The sequence below is a fragment of the Pezoporus wallicus genome, unplaced genomic scaffold, assembly GCF_028554395.1.
Source record: "Pezoporus wallicus isolate ANWC-B61680 ecotype Strahan unplaced genomic scaffold, APGP_CSIRO_Pwel_v1 contig_9450, whole genome shotgun sequence".
Classification (NCBI taxonomy): domain Eukaryota; kingdom Metazoa; phylum Chordata; class Aves; order Psittaciformes; family Psittacidae; genus Pezoporus; species Pezoporus wallicus.
In genome coordinates, this window is record NW_026637444.1 from 179,361 (window position 1) to 201,104 (window position 21,744).

At 57.3% G+C, this 21,744-nt stretch overlaps 3 protein-coding genes across 4 annotated transcripts; 1 reads left to right on the forward strand and 2 right to left on the reverse strand.

Moving 5' to 3' along the window:
• Positions 1-3,781: 3,781 nt before the first annotated feature.
• On the reverse strand, positions 3,782-7,508 carry KLHDC8B (kelch domain containing 8B). 2 transcript variants are annotated; one of them, XM_057405550.1, is made up of 6 exons: positions 7,485-7,508; positions 6,394-6,864; positions 5,480-5,644; positions 5,092-5,316; positions 4,775-4,876; positions 3,782-4,052 (listed from the first exon to the last, which is right to left on the reverse strand). In XM_057405550.1, the coding sequence occupies exons 2-6, from the start codon at positions 6,764-6,766 to the stop codon at positions 3,856-3,858; spliced, it is 1,062 nt and encodes a 353-aa protein (XP_057261533.1). In that variant the 5' UTR covers positions 6,767-6,864; positions 7,485-7,508; the 3' UTR covers positions 3,782-3,855. The 2 variants fall into 2 exon arrangements, with proteins under 2 accessions (XP_057261533.1, XP_057261532.1); XM_057405549.1 differs by having other exon boundaries at positions 4,700-4,876.
• Positions 7,509-8,027: 519 nt separating this feature from the next.
• Positions 8,028-11,853, reverse strand: LOC130597231 (uncharacterized). Its single transcript, XM_057405573.1, has 5 exons — positions 11,607-11,853; positions 11,148-11,533; positions 10,447-10,607; positions 9,961-10,093; positions 8,028-8,641 (listed from the first exon to the last, which is right to left on the reverse strand). The coding sequence occupies exons 1-5, from the start codon at positions 11,851-11,853 to the stop codon at positions 8,435-8,437; spliced, it is 1,134 nt and encodes a 377-aa protein (XP_057261556.1). The 3' UTR covers positions 8,028-8,434.
• Positions 11,854-12,128: 275 nt separating this feature from the next.
• On the forward strand, positions 12,129-19,324 carry CCDC71 (coiled-coil domain containing 71). Its single transcript, XM_057405553.1, has 2 exons — positions 12,129-13,639; positions 13,739-19,324. Exon 2 carries the CDS (start codon positions 13,800-13,802, stop codon positions 14,982-14,984), a length of 1,185 nt encoding a protein of 394 aa, XP_057261536.1. The 5' UTR covers positions 12,129-13,639; positions 13,739-13,799; the 3' UTR covers positions 14,985-19,324.
• Positions 19,325-21,744: the final 2,420 nt, after the last annotated feature.

The following is a 21,744-nucleotide window of genomic DNA, read 5'->3' on the forward strand; positions in this document are numbered from 1 at the left end:
ACCACCAAAAAAATCAAATCATTCTGGACCTTTACCCATAACAAACTTCTCGGAGTGACTTGGCTGCATTGGTTTTGCTTGTCGCTGCAGCGCGAAGGCTGCTATAAAGAGCTGGGATTTATCCCAGCGGCTTGTTAACTCTCAGCTGCACGACGCACCTCTAACAGGTTGGTTTGTTAAGACCGGAGCAGGGAATCACAGCCTGGATCTTGTCTCTGCTTCAGGGAATGGATAACGGCCAGGTTGTCCAAGGCAGCCGTGGGCTGGAAGGCGAATGCGCCCCCAGGGAGCTGTGCTGATGGGAACATTGATGTTTATTGTGCTTCTTGAGTAAACAGACCCTTGTTCTGCTCCTGAACTGCTGCCGGTGCTGCTGCCAAGGCTCTTGCTGTGCACCCAGGACCTATAGAGCACTGCATCGTAAATGGCTGTTTGCCACCATTTTATTGCTCCTAATTGGAAAGTTGGCCCAGAACTCCCTTCAGAAGAGACCGTAGTGCCCTGTGGCTGTTTACAGTACTTCCACTGCCCTTAGAAAAGGATTTGCTGGTGCTTTGCACACCAGCGATAAGGCTCAGCACCTTATTTTAGGCTATTACACCGAGCTATTCCTATTTCTGGTGTGGCAGGAGCTTCCTGGTTTGTGGAGTATGATAAATGAGGTTTGTGTAGTTCTGCTGACAATGGAAAGACATTCCTATGAGGAAACACATTGGTTTAATTATAGGTCTGACAGCTACCTCCAGTGCCAGTCCCCCCATCCATAACACGCTCCGGGGAGATTAGCCATGTTGCCAGGCGCTGGCTCGTGGCTCTCCTTATATCTGAAGTAACAGACTGTGCTGCTACTGCTAGGGAGTGTGGCCAGATACCTGAAGCCTTTCATTTAGGAAGAATTAGCAGAAGCTGCCAAGAGATAGGCAGCAATATATGGGCTGTGCTCCTCAATTCTTTTTCTCTTTGTAATGCATTTCATTAGAAATTCACAGGAGCAATTCAGTTAATAACGTGTCAGTGTCCAAGGGTGGTCAGAAACATCATTTCTTTGCCTGAAGATTGCTCCATCCATCCCAAGATGTCCTTGGCCATGATCCTGGTTGCTCTTTTCCCCTCATTTGGATGGGATCCTGGTCCTGTGTCCAAAAGTGGAAGTAGAAAAGAAGGAGAAATCCACTTTTAGGAGAAGTCATGGATTTCTGTTCAGCCAAACAGCACTGCCATGGCTCAATGTGCCAGGCAATCATGTGCACGAGGCAAGAGGCTGCTGAGAAAGGGATAAACCCCTTGCGGGGTAGGGACCATCAACTGGAAACACCCAATGGCAAGAGGCTCTCAAGCCGCAGATACCCCCTCCAGCATCTCCCAGCTCTTTACACCCATCAGTGCCTTGGATTTGGATAAAGCAGCCCCGAGCACCCGGTGAGCAGCAGGGCAAGCAGTGAAGTTGGCATGCAGGGGTGTCAGTTTGGTGGTGACTCAGCGTCTGATTTATCCCGTCTGTGCAATGCTCCTGTGGGAAAAGCTTATTAATCAGGTCAGCATTTCCACACAGCTCTGTGATTCAGGATCCCCCATGATGAAAGTTTTGGTGGGACTGAAGTTATGTGCCTCGGTGGCTTCTGGAAAGGGCTGGCATGCTGAGGAGAGAGGTACCGAGGTGGCACCATGGGGTCTGTCACCTCCCAGGACCCCAGGAAGGAAGAGCCGAGCAGGGCTGAGGACAGGTCAGGGTACACTGTGAAAATGGGGTTCTGCTGCAGTGTTCATAGGCGAGGGCTGGAGACAAATCATGTTTAGAGGAGGGGTCCCCCTGTCCGGCCCCTGGCACAGAGTGAGCTACTGACCTCCGTCTGCCGGCACATCCTGCTGTGAGTACGGCTCAATCACTAATTCGGGGCTCCTTGTTGATGCTGGCTCTGGCACGGCGGTGGTTTCTATGGCAACTCCAGAGGCGGATGCAAGGATGGCTTCAGCTGAGGTACTGTCAGTCCAGGTATCCCAGGATGTTCTTCCCAGAATGCTGGCAAAAGGCCATGCAACACACTGGGACTGACCTGGTGATTACTGCCCTTGGGTGGGCAGCAGAGATGATGGGGCAACAACACCAAAACCATCTTGTGGATGCTCTTCTCTGAATCCTTTCTGACTTTCCCCTCACATGTCACAGCCTGCCCCAGCAGTGTGTGTGGATGGATTTTTAGCGAAGGATGGCCACGTTCCCAAGTCAGCAAGTGCCTACGTGGAGTTCAACATGAACCAAGAATGAAGGAGGATGTGGGTAAAGAAGCAAAAGTAACAGTGCAAGCAAGGTAAGAAGAAAAATGAATGTGCTAAGATACAAAGTAGTGAACTGTTAGCAAGTTTTAAAGGTTAAGTTCCTATATGCTTATTCGATGAATTGTATACTAGTTGCTGTGTGCTGCAAGAATACGTATCCAAGCATAATATACTAAGCTATTGTATATGTAGCCGTAGTTGTTGTGTGTTACAAGAATAGGTATCCAATTATAATATAGCAAGCCATTGTAAGCAGAGGCAGACAACAGTATACAAAGGATAAATGCTTTGTACTAAAGGGCTTTGGTCTGATCCCATTGATCTCTGAGTCCATTTTTCTGTGGCAAGTGTGCTGGATGTGCCACACCACACTGGGATTCAGCCTCCCGTCCCTCTGGCCCTGCTAGCCTCTTCAGGATCACACCAGATGTCTTCTCCAAAAGGTCAGGCATCCACACTTGGTATTTACTCAGACCTGTGAGATCTTTCTAATGTTCTATCAGTGAAAGATCGAATCCCTCTCTGCGTGGAGCCAAAACCAACAAGGTTCAGGAAAGCACTTGCAAACTGGGGGGCACCCGCCATTGGCCTCACTGTGCACGCCCAAATATCAACCACAGACACCACTGGTACAGAGCTTACTTTCCCTTCCTGATGCCGGAAGCAGGAGATGCAGCGTTCCAGGCGAGCTGGACACAGCTGGATCAGCTCTCCCTGTCTCCTTTGGGACAGGGCTGTGATGCTGGATGGGATTCAAGAGCCCTGTCATCATTCAGCATCTCATCTTATTTCTCATCATCCTGGCAGCCCTCACCATTCCCTGCTCTCTCTTGCAGCCTTGCTCCCTCTGACAAAGCCTTTCTCCTGCTGTTGCCTTCACCCCCTGCAGCCCCTTCACCCACAGGAGAGGCCAAGCAGGAGCAACGCTGTACCAAGGCAGTACAGACATTGCTCAGCTCTTGCTTTCCAAAAGGAGGGCTGGATCCCTGCATCACATTGCTCCACTCACCCTGGCAGTGCGGAAAAGAGCAAGAGCCATCCCTGCCGCACAGCACAGGGTCCCTTTGGAGGATGCTTCCCTGACAGACTGCAACATATCCCTGCCTGCAGCAGGATACCCAGGACGACACGACTCCAGCAGGGTAAAACTCCACGTGTTTCATTTATTTGAGGTGCTACATCACCTCCTAGGCACTGAGCTACAGGGCACCTCTGTGCTACATGAGACATCGACTGGGTCTATGACGACACAGCACTTACTGCTACACACACGGCAAGGACATGCCGCGGCACGGACGGGGGCAGCATGACCAGCAACCGTCCTACCACTGCTGCTCCCTCTGTGCCACCAGCCACAGCCCTCCCACTAGGCAGGCGTTAACCCCAGGCTCCATTGCCACAGCACTGCAGGAGCCCAGAGGTGATTCCATGGCACAGAGAGACACCACGGCTGCTCTGGTGCCCGGTGCCATGGGACGATGACACTCCGGAGCCAGGTCACTCACACGCACCGGTACACACCCTGTCCCCATCTTCAGGCACTTGGTGCTCGGCCAGGGCTGGTTCCCAGGGCCCAGCTCAGGGTGCCTCGCGCAGGCACAGAGCCTCGACGGCCCCACTGGGGCCCTGAGCCACCCCACCGATGACGAAGAGCAGGCTGGGCGCCGGGCAGCTGGAGCAGGAGCAGCGGCCCGTGGGCATGGGTGGCAGTGGCTCCCACTTCTTCTGCGAGGGGCTGAACCCTTCCACCGAGTCCAGCGGGCAGGACTGGTTCCCTGCGGAACACAGAATGGCATCAGCGCCCCACAGTCATAACCTGCACCTCTGGCTCTGCCTTTCGTCCTTCACATGCCTCTTGATGCCTCAGGCAGAGCCCCTGAGACCTGGGCTGTGTGGGCTCTGTGATTCCAAAGGCAATTAGCAAGGGCACAAGAGGATTAGCAGCATTTCCAACAGGATTGCTGCTGGCAACGATGCTGTACTGCTGGCTCTGCACCGGGGGATAAGGGAGGGCAGCTCCTGCTATGGCAGTGCTCAGAGCAATGCCATGCCGCAGGGATCCAGCCAGCACCACTTGTCTTCCCCATCACCTCCTCCTGCCCCTGCAGCAGGAGGTCCGGCTCTGGATGGGTCTGGCAGCGCTCAGTGGGGATGCTGTGGCTGGCACCAGGCTCCCTCTTGCTGCACCCTGCTGCTGACTGACAGCACTAACCTTTCCCCAGCTCTCAGGAGAGGGATGCAGTGCTGCAGCCCTGTGCAGTGGGGCTGAGCTGGTATGAGCTGTGTGAGCATGGTAAGCTGCACACGAGCAGGGCCATCAGCTCAGTGCAGGCAGACTGTGTAGCAGCACCCAGCACTGGGGGGCACAGGAGGGACATGATGCAGAGGGTGTTGCAATACCCCCATGGTATGCACAGCCAACCTGCCCATGAAGGTAACCGATGTGCCACAAAGGGCAGGGATGGGAACATGGCCACGCGCCTGTGCCTGGCATTACCGAGGCCACCCACAGCCACCACTCTTCCTCCCAGGCAGCCAGCCACGAAGTCGGCTCTCTTCTCCCTCATGCGGATACCACGGCTCGGCTTGCTCCATGCACCTGAGGGCGAGAGGGTGTGAGCATCACCCACTGGGGCTCCTCTCTGCACACCGACGCCAGGACACCCCTGGATCAGGGAGCACAGGGTACAACTCTTTATGGATGCAGAGGCTGATGCTCAAATCCCCAATGAACCACATCCCTTGGGCATGGACACCCCTCACCAAGACGCATGGAGGCACCCAGAACCACAGGGATTCCCCCACCCAGCTCACCCTGCGCAGGATCAAACACTTCCACGGTGTTGACAAAGTGTGGACGGGAATAGAAGTTGTGTGGCCCCGGCTGCTGCAGCCCGCCCAGGCTGAAGACGACGCCATCGGCCATGGCACAGGCAGCAAAGGCACGGCGGCTCGGCACACTGGGGTACCGCGTCCAGCTCCTCGTCTCCAGGTCGAAGGCCTCGAAGGCAGTGACAGGCAGCTTGCCCTGCCGGCCCCCTGCGCACAGATGCTGCTGCCACTGCCCCGAGCTGGCACCATTGAGCAGGATGGGACCACTGGATGCAGTGCAGGGATGGGAGGGCAGCACAGAGGCACCCTGGGGTGCACCAGGTCACCCCCTGCTCCAGGGAGGCAGTGGAGGGACACGGGGGACACCTACCCAGAACAAAGATCTTGTTGCCCTGCAGGAAGGCGGAGGCCCCGTAGCAAGGGGTGGGCATGGAGGGCAGGGGCTGCCAGTGGTCCTTCGCCGGCTCATAGACTCGGACCAGTGCCTGGGGAGAGGTGTCTGCCCCCATTCCCCCCAAGGCGTAGATGGTCCCATCTGCAAAAGAGGTGACAGGGTGCAGGGCTATAGGCAGCACCATGGGGCTGTGTGCCCCCCTGTGCCCTCCGGTGCAGGCAGCATGGGTGCTGCTGTGCGCCATGGCTGGCTGCTGCTTTGGGGTGGCCAGGAAACAGTGAGTGCAGTCAGACCTGACCCCAGCAATGCCCTGACCCCACTGGGACCCTCCTGCTCCTCTCTGTGCCCCATCCATCAGAGAAGAGCAGAGCACAAGGCCATCGGCTCTAATTATTCTCGGCAGTACCATCTCCCTGGAGACACCATGGCAACACAGCCATGCTGCCAAATCCTGCTCCACAGCCCACTGCTGCCCCGCCGTCCCCTCTGCCCTGCCCACCCTGCTCACAGCATCCCCAGCCAGGGAGCAGACATGAGCACTGCATATGAACACCAACCCCGGCTCCCAGGCTGTGCTCAGCAAAGTTTAGGCAGGATTCACAGTGTGTGCAATGCACAGAACACTGAGCCAGGCTGAAGCAGGGTGCTTGGCCTGCTCCCCAGCCAGTGCAGCTGGGGCAGGCTCCTATGGCTGGAGATGCTCCACATCACCTCCTGCACCAGGGCAGCCGAGGCAGGAGCATAACCCTGCCATTAAGTGGCAAGTTTATTGCTGGGTGAAAGCCTTGTAGTGCACCCCAAGCAGCAGCAGGATCCAAATCGTACCCGAGCATCCCTGACGCCTGCATCCCCACCTCTCCAGACAGCTGTATCCGAGCCCCATCCCTCACCTCTCTGCACAGCTGAGATGCCCATGGAGGGCTGCGCCAGCGCCGCCTTCTTCTCCCACTTGCCCTCATCCACGTGGTAGCCCTCAACGGAGGCGAGGGGGCTCTGCGCCGCATCCACACCACCCACCACCAGGATCTGCTTGCCCAGGGCGAGGGCAGCAGCACCAGCCCTTGGCGTGGGCAGTGGTGGGAGCGTGGTCCAGCGCTGTGCGGTCAGGTCAAGCAGCTCAGCAGTGCCCAGGGCCCTGCCACTGCCGCCGCAGCCGCCCAGCACGAAGAGCTGCCCGTCGCGGTGCGCTGCGCTGCAGTACACACGCCGGGTGGGCATGGAGGGGAACGTGGCCCACGCAAAGGCGCCCGCGCCCGCCGCCATGGGCCGGATCAGCCGCACCGGGGGTCCCCAGGCCCTGGCCTTGCCGTGCCGCCCATCCGGCCCGGCTTAGCCCTGGCCCGGGTCTGCCCACCCTGCTCCTGTGGGGAGAGCACCCAAGTCAGCACACAGCCACCCACGGATCCCCCCAGCCCCGGTGAGACAGCTCCACCGGTGATGTGACAGATCCATGCTTCTTGGGGCTCCTTGCTTGTCACCTCTGGGCTCCTGCACCCTGGGGCTCCCTGCCTGTCCCCTTTTGGCTCCTGCTCCCTAGAGCTCCCTACCTGCACCCACCATGTCTCCCCTGAGATGCCTGCCTGCACCCACCGAGTCTCCTGCTTCTCGAGGTTCCCTCCCTGCAACCACCGAGGCTCCCGCGCCTCACAGCTCCCCGAGGCTCCCTGCCTGCACTAACCAGGGCTCCCATTCCCTGAGCCCCTGCTCTCTCAGGTTCCTGAATCCCGATCTCCATCTCCCCAGTGCACAGTGCTCCAGTGCACAGCCTGCACCCACCGGGGCTCCTGCTCCCCGAGGCTCCTGCACCGCGGTCTCCATCTCCCCGGGGTTCCCGGTGCACAGCCTGCACCCACCGGAGCTCCTGCTCCCCGGGGCTCCCTGTGCATGGCCCTTATCCCCCAGTGCTCCGGCTCCGCGGGGCTCCCGCTGCACAGCCCGGATCCCCCGACCCTCCCGCTCCCGCTGCGCATCCCGCACCCACCGGACGGCTGCTGTCCGCGGCTCCCGTCGCACCCCCGTGCCCGCCGCCGGGAGCGGGTCAGGGACCGCGGCCACTCTCACCTCCTGCCCGCTCCGCTGCTCTCCCCGCCGCTCCGCTCCGAGCCGCTCCGCGCCGCCGCCCGCTCCGCTCCCGCCCGCTGCCGGTGGAGGCGGTGCCGCGCCCGCCCCGGCCCCCCCCGCCGCCTCCCGACCCTCCCGGGGTGCTGCCGCTCTGCCGTGCGCCTGAGGAGCCGCAGACACCCCGCGGTGCCGGCCGGGGCCACCCCAGCACCGGGCTCACGGAGTCGCCGTCCCCTCCTGAAGAGGATCCTCTGCCTGCCACCACCTCCAGGGATGGAGCATGAGCTTGGTCCCACTCTGAGCACGTCCTTACTGGGGTCTCCGTGGCATCAGGAAGGGCCCAAACCCTCTATGGTCACTTTTGTCTCTACTCGACTGAGCCCCGTGAATGAAGACACCAGGAAAGGCACTTCCCACCCACAAGCACAGGCACAGCTGAGGCCAGGCAGGAAACTCACACCAGTAACGAGCTAAAAAGGTTTGCTTTAAAAACAAGCAGAAGGGACAGGGCCTGGATGGCTCTGCTGGGGAGGACACCACAGCACTCGGGTGTGCTGATGGCAACACCACCCCGCACCAGGCACAGGCGCAGCAGTGGAAATAGAGGTGTGAATGCTGCATGGATGTCTGTGTTGCACCCATGGTGGGATGGCCCTGCCAAGGAAAGGAGAGGCGTTTCCTCCAGGGATCCCATCACACAAGCTCCCAGGATGCTCGTGCTCAGGCATGGAGGCTTCTGGTAGGAAGATGCGGGTACATCACACACGGGAATGGGGAGAGCTTGAAGAGCCCAGCTCCACACTTTGCCTATGCCCAGCAGGAAGCAGGTGGTGTTCCAAGTCCAGAGCCCCTCGCCCCTTTGAGGAGGCATCACCGTCCATCCCACTGCTGGCTCTGGGTGTCCTCCTCCCTGCAGGCCAGGTAACGGTCGTAGTTCTCCTCGCACCTCCTCACGCAGCGCAGGAAATAGTCCTGGTCAGCAATGGCCTGCAGCAGGTCGGTCTGCACCAGGCAAACGTCGTACAGCTCTGAGGTGGGAACGCGCCGGGGGCTGTGGCTGCCCCGCTCCGAGAACACCTGCAATGGGAGACAGCAGCTCACAGAGGCACCTGCACCCTCCATGGGCAGCAGTGCCAGGGCTGTGCTTCCCTATGGAACAGACCACACCACGCAGCTGGAAGAAAACAGCTCTTGTGGAGCAGCCGACCCCAGGAGAAGCTCTACCCACAGCTCTTTCTTTGATCTCTTGCACTGGAATTCACCTTCTGATCTTTACCATGGCTCTCCCTAAGGCCACCTGACAATCTATTTCCTCCCAGTGTTGCTCTGTCACCGTCACTGACACAGGGACAGCCCTGAAGAGCTGGTGATAAGGGGAAGCTGGTGTCCAACCTGCCAATCCTGGCTGCAAAGGCCTTGGGTGTCCCCCAGACCCAGCAAGGTCTGCTGCCACCGCAGCTTCATCCTACCTGTCTGATCTGGTGCGAGGGGAGCCCTGTGATGGCTGCATGGCTGCTCTGAGACAAGCTGAGCAGCCTCACTGACCTGCTGTGCTAGCTGCAGATGGTGAAAGCAGGAAGTCCTTGATCAGGGAATCAGCCTGAGGCTGGAATGCTGCAAGTGGAGCTGTGTGAGCTATGCTCAGCCATTGCAGACATGCTGCTGTGTACAGGGGCCTCAGACTTGCAGCAGAGCCACCCGCAGTAATTCTCTGGAAACAGGTACAGCACAGACCAAAGCCTGTTCCCAACAGGGCTGCCCCAGGCAGTGACAGCTCCTGCCACCAGCTACAGATCCATGAGCTGGGAGAGCTTTTGTGGAATCACAGAATGACGGACTGGTTTGTGTTGGAAGAGACCTTAAAGCTCATCCAGTTCCAACCCTCTGCCACGGGCAGGAACACTTTCCACTAGAGCAGCTTGCTTCAAGCCCCTGTGTCCAACCTGGCCTTGAACACTGCCAGGGATGGGGCAGCCACAGCTTCTCTGGTCACCCTGTGCCAGCGCCTCAGCACCCTCACTGGGAAGAGCTTCTGCCTAAGAGCTCATCTAAATCTCCCCTCTGTCAGGTTAAAGCCATTCCCCTTGGTCTGTCCCTACAGGCCCTTGTCCAAAGCCCCTCTCCAGGTTTCTTGTAGCCCCTTTAGGCAGTTGGAGCTGCTCTAAGGTCTCCCCTTAAGGAGCCTTCTCTTCTCCAGGCTGAACAAGGCTGACTCTCCAGAATATCTGATGAGCATCCCATTCCTCACCTCTCCCTGCTGCCTGACAAATGCTGCTGAGCATTCCCCCTTCCATTCCCCACCAGCACTGTCACCTTCCGGATGGAAACAGGGGTTCAGGCTCACCGGGACACCCCTCAGCGCAGGCAGGAGGCACTGGAGGGACCTTCAGCCCTACCTGGGGATTAACAATGGTGTCGGCATCGTCCAGCCGGATGTTGTCATCGATGAAGATGTGGTGAACGCTGGGATCATGGGGGTCAATCCATAGGGGTTTCCCACCCTGGGAGGAGAACTGATTTTTGGCCCACCTGAAACAGCGAGCAGGACAAGGAGCAGTCAGGGAGGGAGAGGGGAACCTGGTAAAGGCAGGTCAGGTACAACAATAGAGACCATCCTGTCCCTCTGCCTGCTCCTGCTTCCTGGGAAAGGGACATTTTGCAGTGAGGTGACAAATCAGGGTGTGTTTGGAGAAAAGCAGGAGGTAAACTGAGGCCTGAGGCAAGATTATGAGAGCCCCATCAGGCTGCCAACAGGCAAAGCAGGGAGCATACAAGTGATAGGGCCCACAAGGTGTAAAGACCTCAAAACTCAGAGCTATCCCAGAGCAGGAGAAGCCCCGAGAATCACAGGAGAGAAGAAACCTTAGTGCCCTGTTTCTCACCAGTCAAAGTGGTCTTGGAAGCCGCCAATTCCCTCAAAGGAGCTGAAGTAGTTGTAAAGCTTTCTTGCATCCTCCCGGGTAGTCAGGCGCTCTGTTCCCCTTGTCAGCACCACCTCCCGCTTGCTGCAGCGTATCTGCCCAGGGGTGAGGTCCACAGGGAGCTGCAGGACCACAGAGAGTGGGAGAGGAAAGGTTGCCAAAGCAGACAGGTTGGTTGGTGCATTGGAGGCTCTCCACCAGCACAGCATGGGAGGATGCTGCTGGGGACAAAACAACAGGAAGTGTGGAACCCCCCAACCAAAACTTGTCTCCCTTGGGATGGGAGGGAATGATCTTGCTGCACACTGCCCATGTTTCAATCTCTATTCCCTAAGAATACTCCAATGAACAACTGAGGCAGCTTCCCAAGCTTGCTCCCAGCATTCCTGCTGGTGTGCTGCCAGGGGGAGAGCATGGCTGTGATCAGCTCCACTGCAGCAGCCTACCTCTCCAAGAGAAGGGATGCTCTATCCAACTTGGGATACCCCAAGAGGAGACCTTTCTCAGCAGGATCCATACACACACGTGCTTCCTGCTGCTAACAGCTCCATCTCAAGAAGCTGCTGCGTCCCCTCCCTGGTGTTTTAAACAGCAAAGCCAGCCAAGTGTCAGCAGAGCATCCCAGCACAGGGATCCCTCACCAGCCCTGGGGTACCACTCACCGCCACGTCCCGCAGCGCAGGGAACTGGGGGTGCTGCCCCTCCAGGGCACAGCTGACAGCGCGGAGGGCGCGGGGCAGGTCAGTGCCGAACGTCCTGAAGATGACAGCGAAGGCCCGCCCGTCCCGGTGCAGGGCATCCAGCAGGCGGAGGAAGGCGGGGAGCAGGAGGTGGTAGCGCTTGCTGGGGTCCCCCTGCACCGAGAGCACCTCGTGCGGCCGGCCCGGCCACTCCAGCAGCTGCAGGTGGCGGGCGTGGAGGCTGCGGAAGCGCCGGCCCGAGCCCCTCTCCGTGAACGCGGGGTCCCGGCCGTGGCGGCTGTAGTAGCTGAGGGCACCGGGGCACGGCGGGCGAAGGGACGGGCGGTCACTTACCCACTGCCACTCGCCTGCAAGAGAAGGGGGGGGCTCAGCCGCTTCTCGATCCCCGGTTCTCACAAGCCCCGGTTCCGCGGTGCTCACCGCCGGCGCCGGCGCGGCCCCAGGTGACGGTGCTGAGGAAGCTGTTGAGGGCCGACCGCGGGCCCTGCCCCGACACCGTGTCCGCCACCACCACCGGCACCCGCTGTGTGCACCAAGCACGTCCCCGCAGCACCGAGCAGCGCGGCTCGACCCCCGCCGCGGCTCCTCCTGCCTCGGTGCTACCGGCGGCTCGTCCGGACCGGGCCTGGGGATGGGGTGTGCGGGACAGGCGCTCGGGAACGAGCATCGCCTCCGCCGGGAGCGGGTCATGGGGAGCGGCTGGTTCCCCGCGTGCCCCCAGGCTGCCCCAGCCCGGAGCACCGTGGGAGTCACCGCGGGGCCCGTCCCTAGAGCTCCGTGCCCGCACAGCCGGGCCTTAACCCCGCGCTGGCACCGTGGGGCAGTGGCCACATGGCGCTCCACCAGGGCATGTCCTTCCGGTAGTGGCTCAGGTGAGGGCTCTCGGGTGTTGGGTGGACATCGGGGCTGAGCCTGCCCGTGGGCAGCTTCGCTCCAGCTGCAGCTTGGGCTGCACAAAACACGTCCAAGCGGATTGATGCTGAGGGGTCCTGTCCCCGTGGGTGTCACAGCCGCTGTGTCCAACATCTGAGTGTCCCTTACGGTGTCCCAGCTGCTCCTGAAGAAGATCCGTTCTGCAGCCCGTTGTTCCTTGTGCTTCTCCCTCTCTACCAGATCAGGATTAAGCTTTACACCCTGCTGGCTTTGCCTGTTCCCTGGGGAGGTGGCAAATCTCACCTTTGGCTGTGACACCGGCCGTGGCTCCGTTGGTTCCCTGCCTGTCTGCCCTCTGCCGTGGGAGATTCCCTGCGTTATCCTCCTCCAAATCCCTGTGACGTCCACAGAGCACTTGACTGGGATTAGCGTGTCATGTGGAAGCTCTTACCCACTGCTGACCTGTGCTTCCCCTTCTGCTGCTCCTTTGGCTTCTGACCCTTCCCTGCCTGTGCCGCTGGCGGCCGCTCCGGGGCCGGTATTCCCGGAGGTCTGTGAAGAGCACTGGATATGATTCATTCCTTTCTCTGCTTAGGCACTAACTTTTCCATCACAGCTTTGTTGCCTGCACAGTGCCCTCTCTCATAGTGTCTCTGACACCTTCCCTGTTTCCCTAAAAAGAGGTTTTCACCAAATCCTTGTTATTTTCATAGGTATCCTTGAAACTGAAGGTTTTATAACTTCAGTGGAGCTGGTGAGGCCACCAGCTTTTTGTGAGAGGATCAGAGTCCTCCTGGGTGCCTCTCTGGCCTCCTCTTCAGTGCCTATTGTATATTTGAACCAATAACCAGCTCTTTTTCCCCAGGCAGGCAGCTGTGCAGTGCCCTGAGCGTGATCCCAGTGTTTTCCCTCAGGCCATTGTACACTTGGCCCTGGTGATGTGTGTTTCCTTCTCACGGCCCTGCTTGAGTTTCCTGCTTCCTGCTCCCTTGGCAGTGAGTGCCCCTGGATCAACACCAGTTTGCTGGGACAGCGAGTTGCAGACCGTTGTTCAAACAAGAGAGCAGCAAGGAGCGGTGTTGCCTCACCACAGCCTTTGGCATCGACAAAGCTCAGCTAAAAGAGCCTCCAGCCCTCCTGTCAGGTCTCCAGGAGGATGCTGCAGCTTTGGCAGGGACTCAGAATCAATTTGTGAGCAGAATCTATTAGGAAGCTGGAAAACTGAATGCGATGCCAGGATAGATTTGAGGTGCTCAGGCTTGTTAGCATTGGGATGGCTCCATCGTGGTGTTCTCAGTGAGGGTTCAGTTCTCAGGGCTGCTTTACCAAAGGAAAATGATATCTAGTTACTCAGAGCTGGGGTGTGTCAAGCTCAAAGTGGGAGCAAGCTGCAGAGATTACTGCATTAACCATTGGAACCCTTTATCCTGGGCTGGGTTGGATGGGATTGCCTGAGATCCTGGTTTAGGGTTGAGGATATATTCAGGATGATTTGGTTTTCCTCCAGAGGGAAATCAGTGACAGGATTTTCTTGATGATGCTTCTAATGTGGGTGATGCCTAGAATCTGACCTGATGTCTGTGAGTAGCCATACCTAGCTTAACAGTTTCAGGTCCCTGCTTAAAACCACGAGCTGATTTCAGTTGTTGTGAGCTAACTATCTTCTCTCTCCTTTTGAGGTCTCAAGAGTTGTTTTCCCAGTAATTTAGACCTTTCCAAAGCTCCCGGTTGCCTAATGCCATGAATATTGCAGTGAACAATGTGGAAGAAAAAGCCGTCCATTCCTGGTCAAGAATTTCCTCTGCAGGACAGAAAGTGCTGGAGGAAGCCCTTCGAGTCTTCAACCCCATGTCCAAGGACCTCTCGAACACAGAAACCCAGCTGGTGGCCTTCATTCAGAGCCTGAAGGAGGAGGGCTACCAGCCCACCATTCTGAGGAGTAAGGATGTGTACGGGTACAGCTCGTGCACAGCGGACACACCGACTCAGACAAAAGAGAGCAGTCCCCAGCACTGTGCCAGCACTACTAAGAGTCCAACCAGAAACACCACGGCCATGGCAAAGGTGCCTGCTGAGCCCACCAGCGTGCCAGTGAACTCTCTGAAAGTCTCCACTCAACCTGTCCCGAAAGGGGATTCCACAAATCTCCTCTTGAGCTCCTTGAAGCAGACAAAATCCAGCACATCCAAGGCTGCAGCAGTGGGCTTCCCTACAAACATGTATCCTGATGTGTATCCAGCCATGAGACTGTCGGTGGTTCTGGAAGCTCTGGTGCCGCTGAAAACCACCGCGTCCTGTTTGGAGTCCAAGTACACCCGAGGGCGTCTTGGGATCTCACCCTCGGATCTTAAACTCCTCAAGGCTTCGAGTGCCCCAGGGAAGTTTCCTTCAGGCAAAGCAGCCAAACTAACCAAGGGTAAGGGCTACAAGCGCTTGGTAAAGAAAGCACCGGATTCTGCCACCCTGGCTTTAAATCTCCTGAAGGGACCAAAGGGTGGAGTGCTGCAGGAGAGCAACGCTTGCAAAGCCTCGGGAGTTCTCAACGGGAGAGTCACAGGCAGCTCGTCCCAGGGCTGCACTGCAACACCGCAGGCCAAGACCTTGAAAATCAAAGATAAGGAAGCTCTCGTGGGGAAAACAGAGTGGAAGGACAACAGCACCTACCGGGAAGGCACTGGGCAGAAGAAGAGAAGAGCCACAGAGGCGAGGGAAGCACCACAGAAGAAAAAAGCAAATACCATTTCTGCCCGAAACAAACCTCGCCGAGCTCAGAGCACTTTGAACCTGCTGAAATTCCGGGCCATCAAGGTGGGCAACTCTTCCTCTGACGAGGAAATGAGGAGGAGAGCACAGAAGATTCTTAGGGTCAACCTGTCCCCTGTGATCCGAATTCAGCCCTTGTCTCATGCTCACAGCGTCCCCTGAGGGTCTTTGTCACTTTCTCCTTTTGTAAGTAAGTAAATACGAGCCCAGCATCAGAGTATGGAGAGGTTGGAGACTGGAGCTCTCGTGCCTGGGGGTGACCTGTTAACTGACCTGCAGACAGATCAGCCTGTTCCCGTGCTGCTCCTGCCTCATCTGCTCTGCAGAGCTGACTGCAGAAGCACAAGGACCCGTTGGGGATGGTGACACAAGCCCAGCAGGTCCGAGGGCTCGCTTCCCACCTCAGGACATGGCAGGCTGAGCTCTCGTGCAGGGGGAGGACACGGGACTTTCTCATGACATTGATGCACTGTGATATTGCTCTTTTTTCAAGCTGTACATTTACTGGGTTTATTTTGGTCAAATTTTATAACTTTATTATCTATATATCTATATATCCATATGTGTGCACATGGCCCTGGAGCTGTGGGAAGATGCACTCCCTCCATCCCTCTGGGATTGGGTTTGATAGCTTTTGTTCCCCTTCAGCCAGTGTTTTGTTGGAAGGTGCCAGGATTTCTCTGTTGATCCAGTGTTGTGACAGCTTGTTCTGGGCTCTGCTGAGCAGCTCAGAGGCAGGCAGAGCTGTAGCCACTTGTTTGCCTCCAGAAATGCCAAGCAATTTGGAGAATTACCAGCTCATCATTGACTATAGTTTTAATTACGGTTTTGGTATTACCTCTGCATAGGGGGGGAGTGTTATGGGGCTGTTGCCTGCAGTTCTCTAGGTGCCTCTTGTGTTTGTTCGTAGAAGAAGCTCTGAACTCATGGTAGGGGTTTGCCTCCAAAGAGCGATTCCTCCTCAGCACCAGTGTTGTTCTGCTCTCCTGCAGCCTGAGTGCAGCCATAGAACATGAACTGTAACTGTCAGAGCTGAAGGACTGGAGCTGTGAGCAGGAATTGTGTAGTGTCCTGCTCACCTTGTGACTGCATTGCTGTTGCTGGATGTTTCAGGAGCAGGTTCTAGGTAGGGAAGGCACAGGCTGCGTTTGAATGTATTGGCTACATCCTGCTGTTCCCAGGGCTCAGTGGGATGCTTGAGCCTGAATCAAAGCAGAAAAGCAAAAGATTTGACAGAATTGATGCCAGCACTTAAACAGATTGTTTCTCTCTGTCGGTTTGTGGGGGTGAAGCAGTAGGAGGGGAGATCAGCACCGTGTTGTGACGGGTGGCAGCTTTGCTGTGCCATCTGGGATGTTGTGAGAAGGTGTGTGCCAGGTGTGAAAGCTCCCGGAGCACGGACTCTGCGCATCCCCAGGAGGAACTGTGGAACCTCCTGCGCCGGGGGCATGCTATGGGATGCAGTCGGATGCTGTGGGGTGCCGTCGGATGCTGTATCATGTGAACACAGGCTGTGCGCTGGCAGAGGTTGGGTCTGCTCTCCGCAGGGAGGGATCTGCGAGCTCTAGGAGGAACATCACATTGGAGCAGTAGGTGCTGTCACTGTCACCTGGGAGGGACTGTCTCTAGTGAGATGATTTGTGTTGGGAGGTTGCTGAAGCAGAACCTGGTGGCTCGGAGAGAGGAGGCAGCATCAGGCCAGGCTCTGCAGCACGGGGCCAGTAATCCACTCACCAGCTCCAAATACCAGTTATCTGATCCAGTAATCTCTGTGGACATTGGCTGAAGGGATGAGCTCCCCTGGGAAGCCTCAGCTCCTCACGTTCCAACCTCTCCCTAGCACCTGGCTGCATTTCAGTGCTTTGTAAAAGGGGTCAGTGTCTGATCCCCAGCTCAGAGAGGAAAACCTTGGCACAGAGAGGAGAGAGGAGGTGGATGAGTGTCCCAGGGCAGAGCCAGGGTTCTCCCTCCTCCCCCAGGTACACCAGAGTGGAGGTTCTCCCTCGGGGTCTGATTTCAGGCCCTGAATCCCATGCTCGGGCTCTGTGTGGTTGTGCTGTGTTGCTATCAGAGCTCATCACTTGCAGTGGTTGGGACTGACCTGTGAATGCCGCTGGTTGGCTGCGGACAAGGAGAAAATATTTACTTCTGTGGTTTGAAACGCCCTGGCAGAGAGTTCCGTGTCCTGACGTGGTGCTGGATGAACAGGGACCTTCTGTCACTGTTAACCAGCCAAAAATTGCTTTGTCCCTTTTGCTCCCACTCCTTCAGACCTTTCTTATTCCCACGCTCCCAAACGCCAGGTCTGGAAGTCTTGCACTGCGGTTTCTCTTTTTGGCTGTTCCTGAGGAGTGCTCTGAGCTCCTGCCTGTGGTATCGCTGCCTCACAGGCTGCTCAGCAGCTTCCCTCTTCCCAGCCCCTTATAAGGACACCGAGAGCTGCCTCTGGAGCCTCTTCATGCAGCACAGACATCCCAGCCCGGCCTCTGGTGGGAAAACAATCCTGCATCAACTAGGCTGATTCGGGTTGAGCTTTTCCTCCAGCCTGAGCCGGAAGCTGAGCACATGAGGCCATATCCCTCCTCTTCGTGGTGTCTCTTCCCTTAGCTGCACTGCTGCCTGCCTCCCCACTCTCCTCCATCACCTCTTGCCTTTCACAGCTTGGGCTTTTGCCAGGCAGGGACTTGGCTTGTGCTGTTGCTTAACACATCCAACAGAACATCTTGCCTTAGTGCTGCCATGCCTTTCCCAGCACTGAGCTCAGTTCTGCAAACGCTTGGTGGTAATGTCCTTCCCAGGCCAGCAGCAAGAGGTGTTCTGCTCCACAGGGAGAGATGAGTATTAGAAACACTTCTGTGCCACTGAGGCTGCTGTAAGGGAAGCGAGCAGACCATGCAGTGCTCCAGGACTTGCCCATCACCAGTCCAGTCTCTGTCAGCCCTTCTGCATATCTTTTAACAGGCTGCAGGGCCCTGTGCTACTGGGCAGCACTAGAGCTCGATGCTCTATCCTCCTCATGCCTCCTCTTTCCCCTTGCAGGTAATTTGGGAACTTGGCTGGAAGGATTCCAGTCTAGATTCTAGATTCTTCTAATGGAAGGTGTCCCATGGCAGGGGTTGGGACTGGATGAGCTTTAAGTTCCTCCCAACCCAAACCAGTCTGTGATTCTCTGATTGAAGCTTGTTATTCAGAGGGGCATTACAGCCCCTGGCACCAATGACATCAACTGCTGCCTGTCCAGTGCGGGCAGATGTGTGCCTGCAGCCTGTCAGTGGTTGGCTCCAGGGTCCTTCATTTCATGGCGTGGTCTGGGTGCTCCTGGAGTCCTGGACCTTCAACACCGATGTGCAAGAGGCTGCTTAAGACTGGTCTAGCCAGAGCAATCCCTTCCACCCCATGTTACCCTGTGACAGCAGACTTGCCTTCCAGGACCCTGTGCAGCAGGGCAGGACACACAGAAACACGTTGCCTGGGGTGCTGTGGTCTCTGCTGCGTGCAGATTGTTCAGACCTGTTTCTGTATTAGTCACTTTGAATTCATCCAAGTGCCTAACCTGGCCTGTGCTGTTCCTGGGCACCGTGACAGCCGAGAGAGCTTTGGAGGCTCTCTTAGGAATGCTCTCACTGCATGGATTTGTGCCACCGTCATTTCCAGAAGCGCTTCAGCCAGCGGTCAAAGGGCTGCTCATCCAACTGATGGTTTTGGGAATCGTTTTTCCTTTTATTCAGCTGCCAAGAACCACGAATTTGTGCTTTGCCTCGACCAGACAAGGTCCTGAAGCTTCCTGCGTGCCTCAGATGTCCGTGGGGAGAGCAGCTCGCCCCGCAGGCACTGGAGGGGAAGCTGACATCGGATACCACTTGAAATCACATTGTTAATTGGTAGCAACGTTCTGAAGCTCATGTCCACTCTGATCATGTTTCACCATCTGCCACCGCTTGGACTTGGAGAAGTTTCTCCTTGGCCTCTTCCCTGCGAGCCAGCCAGTGTGGTGCTGCTGCTGCTTCCAGACTGGTTGGTTCCCCCCACCTCCAGAGCCAGCTTGTACAGAATTCCTTAAACACTTTTCTGCAAAATAAGAAGAGATTATTTTGTTATTCCTGGTTTGTAGCCCAATAGTGGTGTTCCAGTGAGAGGGGGAGGAGTTGTGCTCCCCTCATACACCAGCAGCTCTTCTCCACCAGTGGAGCTGGTGGAAGACTCTCAGCTCCTGTTGTGTCTGGAGGGCTTTGGGTTTTGGGCTTGTGGACAGAACTTGGGCCCTTCCAGTTGACTTATGCTGTGTTCGTGGCCAGACCTTGCCAGCATGGTGGAGGTGCAGCCACTCCAGTTGTTCTGTCACTTTGGGTCCAAGTTCCCTGCACTATGTGGGAGCTGGGCCTTTGGCTATAGCACAAGGGATGTGTGGGGATGCAGACCAGGTTTGCGTCTCAGCTTCCCAGGAGCTGAGGATGGGAGGGTCCTTGTTTTAAGCATGGTTGATAGGGTGGTGCTGGGCTATGTGGAGCAGTTCCTGCTCAGGCAGGTTGGTGTGAAATCCACAGTTCCTGCTTCACTCCTCAAAGCAGCTCTGTCCCGTTTGCTGCCATGGTCAGATGGGGACAGTCTGCCATGAGCTGAGGTGGCCTCAGCTCTTCTGGGGCACCTCACACCTTCCTGACAGTGGTGCAGCGCTTGGCTGTGGGCACTGGATAGGCTGGCACCACCCCTGGAGAGGGCAGCAGGGCAGGCTGCTCCCAGGCCCTGGTGTTCAGGGCTCAGAGAGAGCAGCAAGATCATGTTTCCCTCTTCTTGCAGCCCATTCCTGCTGTTGGGAAGGTGCCAGGGGCCTCGCCGGCTGGCGGAGCAGGGATCTGCCCCCAGAAGCTAGGACAGCCACCACTAGGGCAGGGTGCTGAGTGAAGGGGTGATGAGTGGGGTGTTGAGTGAAGGGGTGTCTGGATGTGTGACACTGGCAGCTCGGCCAGCTGCTGCCTCCAAAGCCGTGGTGCTAAGGCCAGACCCCTCTCTTCGCTTAGGAACACCAGGGAGATGTGGCAAAGCGAGAAGCTGGGATCCAGGAAAACCAAAGACACCAGCAGCTTCTGCTTCTGCCGCAGCAGGAGACGTGCAAACAGGAGCCAGGTCTGCAGTGTGCCATAGCCCTGCCTCCATTCCACCTGCTGCAGGAGCCTGTCCTGCCCTGCCTGGCAGCACTACACAGGCTCTGGGGGTGCCCTTTTGAGGCAGGTGCCCCCTGCCAACCCTTGGCTTCTATCCTTCATCAGTCACATAGACTGGCCCTACTGGCGTGGCCGTGGGGAAGGTGAGAGATGCAGTCCTGTACCCCTGGGACACCCTCATGGGGGTAGCACTTCTCTGGTGAGCATCCCAAACACCTTCCCCTGGGGGGGGACGATTAAACCTTGCCCTGGGGAGTCCCTTAAAGGCCTTATTATCAGCTGGGGCTCTCCTTGTCTTAATTCACCCTTTCCCTCCCTGTGAGAGTCCGGTGATTGCCACACACCTGCGCAGGCACGTGGTGCTGTTGTGAAGAGAAGGTGCTGCAAAATACCTCCCCTGCTCCACCATCCTCCCCGGGATGGGATGGGATGGGATGAGCATTGGTGTTGTGGTGGGGACTCGCAGCGTGTGATGCCGTTGCCTCCTCCTGGTTCCCGGTGCAGCATTCCCAAGGAGCAGCACTTCCCAAGCAGAGCCACAGCAGCCACTCTGGATGGGCACTGCCAGATCCCTCACCCTCATTTCTACCAACCTTCATCTCTAAGAGAGCCTCCTTCACGACCTGCTCAGGCCGGGACCGGTGCCGCCGGCACGCTTGAGGCATCCTCTGGCATTCCGGGATCCTGGGTGACACCCATGGAGCAGCACCTGCAGCCTGTGGGAGGACGAGGAGCAGACTGTTACGTGGTGGATCTCCAACAAGTGACCATCTTGTTCTCGAGTGAACTTTTCCCTGTTCTCATTTGTTGGTGTAGAATGTTGCCGAAGCTATAGTACTATTTAATGTTGAGTCTGAGGCGGGGCTGCTCCACGCTCCGTGTTGTATAGTTTGGAATGGCATTGTTTAGTGAGAAGACAGTATTATTCCACTCTTTGGAGGGAATGGGACAAGAAACAGACTGTCTTTTTCTTTTCTCTTAAATGAAGTGAACTTTTTGTTCTGAAGTCCCAGCAGGTGGCCAGCCCCTCAGTAAAATGGTGCTCACAACCACCCAGCGTGTCCAGCTTTTCTCTGGGCTCCCGGGAGCTCCGTGGAATGGCATCTCCCATGTGGGGTGTGCTCAGCTGCAGACCACCACTGCCTCTTCTCCCCAGCTCCCCCCCCCCCCCCCCCCCCCGAGAGGTTTGGGGTACCCAAGCCCCGCTAAGGAATGCCTGGCTCGGGATGGGAAGTGCTCCTAGTGCTGAACTGGTTTAAACTGGCATAAATCCGCATTCCAGGTTAGTTCCTGCCCACCCACTGACTTCGCTCTGGATCCTGTTCTCCAGCCGGGATGCTGGGACTGGCGAATTCAACAGAGGAGCCATTGTTCCCCCGTGGTGATCCGGATCCGGTGTGAGCCGTCGGTGCGCTGACCCGGCACTAACAGTGCTGGGACGGTGGCGCCGGTGCCGGGGCTCGGGAAGGGAAGCGGTTAAAGCGGCTCTGCAGGCAGTGCAGGATGTGCAGGGAAGCGCCGGCTGCCCGCTGGGAGCACTGATGTCGTTCCAAGCGGCGCTGGCTGAGCCTGAGACGCTGCCCCAGGAGCTCGGGAGCTCTGCTGAGGGTTGTGGAGCAGGGGCTGGGGGATGCTCAGCAGCTTTGAAGCGCTGGTGACAAGGATGCTGGTGACAGGGGCTGCAGCCGAGCCGCTGGCACATCAACCAGCGCAGCTGCCCTCAGGCACGCCATCTCCCACAAGTTCATCCCTGGGATCGC